The sequence below is a fragment of the Poeciliopsis prolifica genome, unplaced genomic scaffold, assembly GCF_027474105.1.
Source record: "Poeciliopsis prolifica strain line A6 unplaced genomic scaffold, Auburn_PproV2 SCAFFOLD006, whole genome shotgun sequence".
Classification (NCBI taxonomy): domain Eukaryota; kingdom Metazoa; phylum Chordata; class Actinopteri; order Cyprinodontiformes; family Poeciliidae; genus Poeciliopsis; species Poeciliopsis prolifica.
In genome coordinates this window covers 12821671-12832958 of record NW_026562381.1, presented here as the reverse complement: position 1 = coordinate 12832958, position 11288 = coordinate 12821671, and the positions used below count along the sequence as shown (strand labels likewise).

At 37.0% G+C, this 11288-nt stretch overlaps 1 protein-coding gene across 1 annotated transcript; it reads right to left on the bottom strand.

Moving 5' to 3' along the window:
* Nucleotides 1-3567: 3567 nt before the first annotated feature.
* Nucleotides 3568-6474, bottom strand: LOC129360674 (homeobox protein CDX-1-like). Its single transcript, XM_055031006.1, is given in 4 exon segments — nucleotides 3568-4009; nucleotides 5066-5211; nucleotides 6040-6438; nucleotides 6441-6474. Coding segments are annotated over 4 exon segments (813 nt in total). The 3' UTR covers nucleotides 3568-3775.
* Nucleotides 6475-11288: the final 4814 nt, after the last annotated feature.

Here is an 11288-nt window from a genome sequence, read left to right as displayed (position 1 = left end):
GAGCTGGAACTCGCTATGGCAAGACGGTTTGCCATGTAATAGGCAGACTTGGATTTTTCAAAGAAAAAGATTTTAGAAATATCCTTTATTGTCCTATTGTGTGGGAATTTGACATCAGGAAGATCATTTTAAATAATAATAAAATTAAAAAAAAAAACAATAATAGCATAGTCAGACAGACTTATTGAGTTTGTTAAAGTCCTGCAGCTGCTAGGAGAGGAAGGATCTGTGATAATGCTCCTTTGTGCACCTCGGATGCATTAGTCAATCACTGGAGAAACTCACCAGTTCAAGATTAGCTTTAAAAGAAAAGTGGGACACATTGTCAAACAGTGATGTTATTTTAGCCTTTCAGTCTCCCACCAACTGCAACATGCCAAGGCAGCATATTAGCGTAGCGGTAGCCTTTCTGATGATGATGATGATGATGATGCAAGCTGGACTCAAGGACACCTATGCACTAATACTGAGTTTTTTATGATTACATGCTTACCATGACAAACCATCGCTCATAAAATTGACCAGCTGATAGTCACAAACAAATTTACAAAACTTAAATATAATATCATCTGATAATGCTACGACCTTTTTAGTGAATATCCCCCTAATAATTCCCAATATTCAAAAACACTCATTACACACTCCCAATCAAATTTTTCGACAGTTGTGGGTGCAAAAATAAAAGACACCAATATGTGGGGTGAGAAATGAGTAGGGAATATACAATATATCTTATAATTTATATATTATTAACAATCAGAAGCTCATTAACCAAGAAACAGAACCAAAAGCATGTCAAAGGATTTCTTTACATCTATGCTTGATGAAAGTCCAGAATATTTGCTCCGTATGGAGAAGATGACTTCGTCCTGCCATCCACCCATAAGTGTTTTCATTGAATATTAAATCAGGATTACATTCAGGATCTTTGAGGGAATTTACATTTTATTTTTTTCATATGTAACAATAAATGCTCTTAGTAATGTTGTGATGTAGAAATAAAGACCATATAGTAAAATTATTTACATTTTCCTTATTTGAAATGTTAGATGTGTTTCCATGTTCTCATCTTCCAAATACAAACTGCCTGTTCAAACATCTTAGATATTTTTTAACACTGTGAAACTTGAAGAAGCAGTTGGAATTTGTGGGGTCATATTTATGAAAGAAATCTTGAAGTATGTAGTGCATTGTGTCTTCTGAAAATACTTACTTGTAAAAGCTACATTTTAGATACCTAAAATTTATTCTGCACTTCAAATATCACCAGTGCAGCTCCAGGAAAAGAGGATGTATTTGTGACTGAAAACTAATTGTATGTTATTTCTAAAAATGAAATTACTTGCTACTGGAAAAATTACATTAAAGATGCAATGCCTTCAAATGTAAATGTGAACTCTGGTAAAAGATCTGTCTGAAAAAAAAGTGTCATTTCTCCTGGTGAGAGTTTAGATTTGTTTCTCCTCCATTACTATTACCCTCTCTCTGTGAATGTTGAAAATATAAACTTTGGTCCTGGTTTAAGTTGTTTTAAACGTTATACTTTTTGCTGTAATTCAATGGATACAGACGTAATTATCTGTTTACTTGAAAGCATCTCTTGATTTATGAAGACCAACACACATCATCCTCTTTTCAATATGCTCTCTTGTCTTTCCCACATTGAGGAATGGCTAAAATAAATTGTTTTGGTTTGTTATGTTGTGTTGATGTCATATTTGTACTCCTGAAGACCACAAGCAGAAATACCAGAATCCAATATGGCTGCCATGCATTTAAAACAAGGAAAGTTACAGCGACAAACTATTTTCTTGTACACCTGAAGGATTGTATCTAACTAAAACAGCAAAAGCATACACTGTGCCTTGTTTTAGTGCATAAATTAAAAATAAATACATGCGTAGTTGGCACATTAAGATTTTCAGCTTGCTACTAGAATGCATTCAGCTCTGGTGTGACAACATTCCTTCATCCCACATCCAAAAGGCTGTCTGATATCTGCAGCACCTTATGAATGACTTAAAGAGCTCTATGTAATTCAAATAAGCCTTACCACTTCACAGAAAGACGTCTATAAGGTAAGGACATTCAAAACAGCTGCCAACATTTGGCTATCCAATCAAGTTTACCCTTAGAGCAGACCACAAGATGCTAAAAGAAGTATCCAAAAACCCTAAAATGTTATTAAAATGTGATTGTGTAAGTACATCTACAATCAGAAGCAGGTTGCTTGAGTTAACTTGTCAAAGTAAAACATGAGAACCAGACTGAGGTTTGCTAGAAAGAACAGAAACAAAACCCAGGATGTCTGGAATGTTTGTCTTTGCACAGATTAGTCTAAAATTATTAACATAAACCAAACATCCAAGGCAAAGAGCCTCATACCAACTGTGAAGCATAGAGGTGGAAGAGTCATGGTTTGGGAATGCTTTTGCTGTAGCAGGAGCTATATCTAATACATCATTACTGTGACGTATTAGAGTGAGATTAAAGCTGAAGCACATCTCGACCCCAGAGAGATTTTAGGGTAACGGTGTCCTAACCTTTTCCTTCAGTTAGAGTTTTCGTTTTTTCGTTTTGGGGGGGTTATTTTAACAATATTTTAGCTTCAGAGGTCTTTCAGACATGAACTTTAAAAAAAATATTTAAAAAATAGGCGATTAGATTTGATATGATTATATGGTAAAACGGCCTACCATAACCTCTTGCAACCAGAGCTGAAAAGTTTTATGGCCTCATCGCGCTCCGATTCACCAGAGCTGAAAGTGCTCGCCGTCCATCGTGACAGAAAAACAGCGGAACAATCTTTTAGAGAGTTGACACACGGACGTCCTCCACTCAGACGTAATAAATTAACCCATTAAATTCCCACAAGGGCAAAGGCTGTAGATCAACTTATTTCTAACATAACAAGCCGCAGTTAACATGTCAAATTGGGAAAAGTGACCTAGAATAAAACCCAGCCTGACTTCCAACACATTCAACATAGAGAGAAACATTTCTGGACTTTATAATCTTTAGAAATTGAATTTAAACCTCTACAGAACCTCAACTATGCTCATTTGTTTTCCCCATATTTAATGAAAAATCCCTGATCAGCAAAAGGTGCCTCGTTTTATGATGCTGTAGTTTATTAGAGCGGATTTGTTCCGCAGACTTTTTTCGGCCAATAGAAAACAAGAGTTCAAACATATTTTATTTTAGGTTATTTATAATGAGTGTATTATTTTAAAAAAGGAAATAAAAGGTGATAAATCTTGTACAAAAACACTTTATTTACATTTATAAAGTTGCCATTAGACGACAATATATCCGCATCATTAAAAGCTGCCCTTGTGCTAAAAACAAGTGAAAAATGATTTGTCAAGTAAACGCATCGGTTCAAACTTTACCGGAATGACTCTTTTCTTCTTAAATTTTACCAAGCACATACACTTCCTCACAAACAACGCACCATATTTATATCTTATAAACTCACAAACAATTTAAAGATTTTTTTTATTATTATTGTTTTTTTTTTTTTTTTTGCCTTTTTTTTTTTTTGAGTTGAAAAAACATTTCCCACTTCATTAGAACTATTCTATCAAAAGTAATATTTCAAGAGCCTCCAGCATGTCGTTGTAATAAAAAAACAAAACAAACAAAAAACAAAACCAAACAAAACGGGTTGAGAGTTCGGATCCTTCTGCTGCCCATCAAGTGTCCCGCATGTCAGCGTGTTGGAGTGCTCAATTTAGGAGAGATGGCGGACCGGACGGTCCACATTCGGACGGTTCTACTGAGTCACAGTCACCTGCTGGATATTCCTGATAGACGGCAAGGTGTTCATTCCCTGAGGAGGGTACAGAGAGCCGTGGATCTCCGTGGGGCTGAGGGAGCCCGGCACCGGCAGAGGGCTCACCGAACCCGGGTCACTGTGCACAGACCCGCTGCTGCCGTCGGACTGACCCAATTTCTTCTTTATCAGCTTCCTCTCTTTGGCTCTGCGGTTCTGAAACCATATTTTCACCTGAGAAAAGACACAAACAGTGAAATTCAGCACTAAAAAGATTATATTATATTATATTATATTATATTATATTATATTATATTATATTATATTATATTATATTATATTATATTAGTATAGGCAACTCTTCTTTTGAACATCCAAAACTATATTTAACTTTATATTTTTGTAATTTAATAAAATTGTAGCTTGTTAATATACATATCTTGTTGCATTTCCTTCTGTTTCAATATAGTAAAAATAAATTGGGGTTTTGGTGTAAAACGCAAAATATATTTGTAAGATTTTCCAAGGTTTTTGATAAAGTAAAACAAACACAAAAAATTAAAAAATAAAACAATACCATGTCTATATATTTTTTAAAAAATCTCTTTTAAGTCATTTTTGTCAAAAAACAATAAACAAGATAAATCCTAATATCCAGTATATTTAAAGAAACAACACCATACTCTTTCTTTTACCATATAACCATTTGGAATAAAATAAAAACAGATGAATATTAGAAAGCATGCATTTGTCATAAAACTTGCACAGGATGTGGATGAACAAATGGAGATTCTTTGAGAGGACGTTTAGTTATATCTATTTTTTATTTCAATGAAATAATGTAAAACAATGTTAAAAACAACCTTCATATTATAAGTATTTGCTTTGAAACTGCTCAGACGGTTGAATAATAATTCCCTGAATTTTTAGAGGAAACTTTGCCAGATTTTATTAAGTCTTTAAAAAATAAAATAGCTGAATTATGCCACATCTGATGCTAATCATTTCCCAAGCCTCTTCTAGTGTCATATTTATATGTAAAATCTGTAAAATTGTTAAGTTTTCTGCTTCTCTGAAAATAAACAAAATAAAATCAGAGAAACAAAGTATAAGATTGTAAGAACACATTTTTGTGCTACGAATTGGAGAAATGCCACATTATTTTCACTACAGCCAATATTGTCCATGCTTTCCCACCTTTCCATCAAGCTTTGGTAATAATTTATGACCAAAACTTTTACAGCTCTTCTGAATGGATCAACATTACGCATGAGAGTATTTTATGCATACCTGTCTTTCCGACAGACCCAGGTTGACAGCCAGTTCGGATTTCCTCCTGATGGTGATGTATCTGTTGAAGTGAAACTCCTTCTCCAGCTCCAGCCTCTGGTGGTCTGTGTACACAACCCTGTACTTCTCCTTCGTTCTTGTTTTACCTGAGAACAAGACAAATGCATGCGGTGAGGACAAGACGGCTTTTTTTGTTTGTTTGTTTGTTTGTTTTGATCTGGATGGTCGTGGTTCTGCAGACAGCCGGTTGGCCAGGCTTGGCCAGGCCTGTCTGAGCGCCGCATCCTTCCTCTGAAATCCACATCTTCTCCTCAGATACGCAAATTGAGCTGCTTTTGACCTGGTTCTGATGACAAAGCGAATTTCAAAGAACTAGGTCTGGCTTTTCTCTTAGTTATTACGCATAAACTGACGTTAGAAACAAATATGTGGAAATTAACTGTGAAATGTATTTCGTTTATTCGTCTTTAAATTGAGCTATAAAAGAGAAATGAAGTAAATTCAAATGTAAAACAGTTGATTTAGAAATATTTAATATTGAGACAGTTAAACAATGGGCTTATGTTATTTCTGATAAACGCTCCCAGCTGCGTGTGTTTGGAAAAAGCCGAGAAAAAGTGACTCTTTCTGGGTAAAGCAGGGAAGGAATGTGGCGCATATCAAAGTGGATATGACTGGCAGCGATGGAAGCAGCAAACAATGTAACAAGGAAGTCGAGCTCACAACTCCAGGAATAATGACATTTACATCACAACTGGGCACGACGCCGATTCCTCACACCATTTTTTTTATTTCCACCCACAAGAGCAGAGAGTATAGTTGGCAAAGCTGAAGGTTTATTACATTTATCACTTATAGATTGAGTTATTCTCGGGGATCATTTTAGAGGTTATGGGAGATGGCTTGCGTCTGCGTAAAATCCAGATTTATGGCGGAAAATGGAGGCCTACATCTGTCCAAGATGACTCTCTCACCTGTAGAAGATGCTTGTGCTGTTTTGCTCATCCACTGGTATGAATTGCGCCTTTCTCTCTCAGGAGAAAGCTGTGCAACAGTAACGTTGTCCGGCGGCGGCTGCAGCGCCGCAGCTCCGGGGGGGTGCATGTGACTGTACTCGGACGAACAGTAAGGAACTTGTCCAGGGGACGGGTTGTTCATGGGGGGAGGAAGATTGTTAGGAGGTCCAAGACTATATGCACCCCAGTCCTCTCTCGGGGCGCCATATGAGGGTCCCCAACTGGCCCCGGATTGTGCGTGCGTGTCCATGTTTGGCACATGATGGTATCCTGTAAATTCGGGGTACTGTGGAGACGAAACGAAGTTCTGTGGAGGAAGATTGATGCTTGATCTTCTTACTGGTCCTTGGTGATACATCCGCTTTCTTTATCCAGTAAGTATCCAACGTACATGTTTTGTAAAAAAAAAAAAAAAAAAAAAAAGTTGGAAAGTTTTTCTTTTCAGCAGCAGAGGGAAAAATGCAGCGACATTTTGACCCTGCCAACTGTTAGCGTCGATCCCTGCGCTCTTTGTAGTCCAAATGGGTTCCCAGTGTGAAATGCAGTTTGTCTCCAGCTTTACATGATGCGACCAAATGACAAGAAGCTAAAGGTACACTGCGGCCTGCCTGACGTCGGCCAACTCTTCGATCCTCGCAGATTTACATCTGAATGGAAGTGACCGGTGCTGCAGGCCCGAGTGTCCCTTGCGTCTGCCCTGCAGCGCGTCATCCTGTGACAGTGGGCCTATCCCGAGCACGGGTTACCCACTCCATGAATAAATTATCACCAGGGCCTATCAGCTGCACACACGGGCAATAAAACCGGCCTGCACGTCCACACACGCAAACAAGGAGGCCTGTGCGTAATTACGCACAGATGAACTTTTACAATAAATAGCTTGTTAAAATAATTTACCTTCGTCACTTAGGATTGGTGACCATTTAAACTTTTATCACTCTGAATTAAAACGAAACCATGTTTGAAATTTTACTGTGGGAACCGTGACCACGCTTCACACGTAAACCCGGACTTATTTGTCAGGATATTCACTTGCAAACGAGGTGCAAAGTATGAGAGACTTTTTCTTGTTTCGTATTCCGTTCACACCTCAAGGTCGCACTTCACAGCTAATTCCGGTTACAAGGAAACTCCTGCAGCCCCCTCTCCTCCTCACAGAGACAAACAGAGGCCGGTGGCACCATCAGTCACTGCTGTCCGCTCAGGCTGCTTTTAATCTGGAGCTTCACTAAAAGAAAGAGAGAAAAAGAGTTCAATTATCGACTGAAACAATCAAACACATTTGAGAAAAGGTGCACATTAATCACTCATGTTATCCTTCTTTAAATCACGGTCTACTTGTTTATTGGTCACAAAAAAGTTTATGAGACAGTAAAAGTGAGACGCTGCACAATGATCTGCAGAAACATCCTGTAAAAGAGCCACGCATCATTTTTAGTTTCTTTTTGACATTTTCCCACAATTTTCTTTCATTGTTAGTTACAAAATAGCTGCACGCAAAAGCATAAATGTGTGCTTTTTAGACTTAAACTGCAGAATAAAACAACTCGAATAAGCCAATTCTAACAATATACATTTATTTTCAGTGTGTTTTCCATTCATACTCTCACTTTGATAGATTGTGTTATTTTGTAATTTTGCAGTTTTCACACTAAGTGAAGCTTTTTGGACCAAACGATGCCCCCTTGTGCTGACTCATCATTTAAGCACATTTCATAGTCTAACAGGCTCACATGAACGATGATGAAAGGTGGAAAACATGTTATTTTAACATGTTTTCCACATGTTTATTTATCTGAGAAGAACCTCAGTTTAGATTTACAAAATGTAATTTAGATTAGCAAATGTAAATTGGGGGGGTCCTTGTTAACCTTCACTGTCCACTGCCAGTCCAGTCCAACAGCTTCCAACCAAATAAATAAATAACAAATAAATAATGGATCTCTTGAATGGGCTTTGTCTCGTAATCCTCTAAACGCTTTTGCCTGGATCCTTTTTATTGCCGAAGTTTTTCCTTCCACAAAATTTTCAGTTAGTACCCTTGGATACAGCAAATGGAAAACTGGTATTCTTTTCCCAGCTCCACCCTTCCATGGTCTGTGAACTGCCCTTAATTGATATATTTATTGATCTTGTTTGTAAGAGAGACAAATACATGGGAAGGAATATATTTACATGTTATACCGTTGATACAGTTTATATTTCTTCTTATGAATTGTAAATCTTTCTCTTTTTTTGTTTTACAATCCTTTGGTTTAGTTAAAATAAGCTGTTATTTTCTGTTTGTGAAGAACCGTAAAATAGTGCAACACTGCCATCAAGTGACAGAATTAAGGTACTGAAGAATGTCTCATTTCCACTTCAGAGCAATAATTTATTGTGAAACATCAATCAGTGGAGTGGAATAATTTTTTGAATAGTTTCATTTGCATTTCTTTTTAACTCGGATCACCATTCTCCTTATTTGGTGTATTTAAATATGAACCGTTTTGACATAACCTGAACCGAATGTGATCAGCGCCATCTTAGATGGAAAAACGTAAACAATGACTTCCAGAGCAACGAGGGAAAAAACTATTAACACTCTTCACCAATGTGCAAGAGAAATATATATATCTACAAAATGGCTGCCGTCTGAGTCGAGCCGTTTGAGACAGAGAATGACATCCCATCCTCTGGGATGTCTGAGACAGACAGGGAACAGACGGTCCGCCTTTTTGTGAAATCACTAATGTCAACAAGTGTAAAGAAGGCAAAGGCCTGTTTCTTTCCCGACCACCTGGAAGCCACGGAAGAAAGGCTTGTGGGAAATCTGGGCCAGAGTGGAGACACAGGAATTTGAGATTAAGGAGAAAGACATCAATCGCCTGTGCCAGAAAGTATTTAAGAACATCACAAAAACTTTAGGCTGCTCCTCTGGAAGTACGCTGGCCCTTATTGAGCACAACTTAGTTGACAACGTAGTTTGTCGTGTTTCGCAAAGGAACTGAAGAAGCAGCAGAAGCAAAAAAAGTTCTTTGAGAAGATTCGTTTCATGCCATTAAAACACTGACGCGCAGTTTTACCAAATAAGACACCTAGAGAACAAGAGGAGCTGGTTCCACTGAAAATATCAAGAGTAGAAATGATAAAGAATGCTTGAGAAGACGACCAGAGGAAAAGACGACCTGCAGAGAGGAATATGTATAGACTGGTTGAGAATTGAAAGGAAAGATATGAGCTGGAAGCCCATGTCTTGGGCTTCCAGCCCAAAGGTGAGTAAAGGCAAAGGTAGATGGGTGCCTGCAGAATAATAGTACAAGAAAACTGAGGTGACAAGCATAGCAAAGGGACAATGATGCCTTCAAGGGTTTATGGAAGGTGCATGTAGAGAGATGTCAGTAGGGCAGTGTTTCTCAATTCCAGTCCTCAGGCCCCTCGGCTCTGCATGTTGCAGGCGTTTCCCTTCTGCCACACCTGGATTGAATCTGGGTTGAATTAACAGACTTCTGCAGTACTTGACGGCTTCAGAAGAGGTCATGCAATCATTTGGATCAGCTGTTCTGGATCAGAGGCAGATCTAAAACATGCAGAGCAGGGGGCCTGAGGACTGGAATTGAGAAACACTGCAGTAGGATAGATAAGGATGCCTGCCAAGGCATCAGGAGCCATGGTAGTGTTGGTAGAGAGACGAAACTTCAAGAAGCTTCATCTCACCATCACTGAGATCCTCCTGATCAAAGCAAAGAAAGAGGAGAAGTGGATCCGAGCAGCAGGAGCTTTCCAAATGAAAAAAGAAGAGGAGGGCGGAAAGAAAAGGAAGGCCTGGGATCTCTACAAAGTGGCATCATGACCTTACGGCAGATCGTAAGGTCATGTGAGGTTGTGTAGAAATCGCTGGGCTTTATGAGGATTGTTGATTGGAGGATTGATGAGGATTGTTGATTGGAGGAGAGAGGAGATGAAGAGTTGTCTATGCCTTGGCTTCATTCAACTGAGTAAGAAATATCAATTTAATTAGAAATTGATTTCTCGAAGAATCCAAAGCTGTTTTTTATTGTCATTGTGAAGCTGTGTGACGTATTCATTTTAATTCACAAAATTACTTTTTTTCTCTAAATTATGCTTTTGAGCTCCTTCCTTACTTTCTTCCTTCACCTGCAAATAATTTAGCTTTTTTATGACAGGTGTTTGTTTTAAAACAGTTTTTTATGCATATATTGCAGAAGATAAAACAATAATGCATCAACATACTTAATAACTTAAGTAACTTAAGTTATTATGTTAAGTTATGAAGTTAACTTATTAGCTAAATAAGTTATTATTGACTCATTAAGTTGATAAGTTAGTTTTAACTTAAGTTATTAAATTAAGTTAATCAGTGAAGACATTTTTAATTTGAGTTATTAATAACTTAATAGTAAGTTGATAATAACTTAAGTTATTATATAACTTCATATTATTAAGTCACATATACTATTATACAGAGTTTTCTCCATGTTTGGTTAAGTTACTTAATTACTTAAGTTTTTTTAAGTAAATCAAATAATTTTTTAAGTTATTTAATTGTTATAATCACTCAATAATGAATAAGTTATTGTTTTAAACTAAACTGAATAGATTTTGTGAATAAAAATCACAAGATTACATAAAAACTGGCGTTATAATGTAATTAGAATACCAGTACAACTTACAGATGTTTGAGAAGTGACCACAGGAAAGGAGGTAAACTAGTAACATGTGCGGCTATTTTTAGACAAATAGTTGACGCAGAGGCACCAGTTATGATTTTTAATCTCTAATTTAAAACATCTGCATAGAAAAACGTGGAAACAAGAGCCACGTATTTTGTTTATGGGCTGTTTTACTGACAGCAACATACTCAAATATTCTTTCTTCCTTTAATTACTTACAGTTTGTGTTGTGTAATATATCCCATCAGTATGCAAATTATTGCTGGAGATAAACATGAGGAAATGTTCAAAAGAAAAGTGTTACAGACAGAGAAAATACGTCAATATGTCATCAATCAAAACATGTGGAAACGCCACATAAAATTTGTTATCAGCAAATCAAATAAACTAATTAGTAAACAAAAAAAAAAGCCCTGCAAGAACATCTTGTACCGTCATTTTTTTAAAACAGCAAAAAGAGAAAACAACGACCATTTGGTCGCGATGGAATTTACTCATATTGACGAAAACAAATGATTTTCTGAGAAATATTTT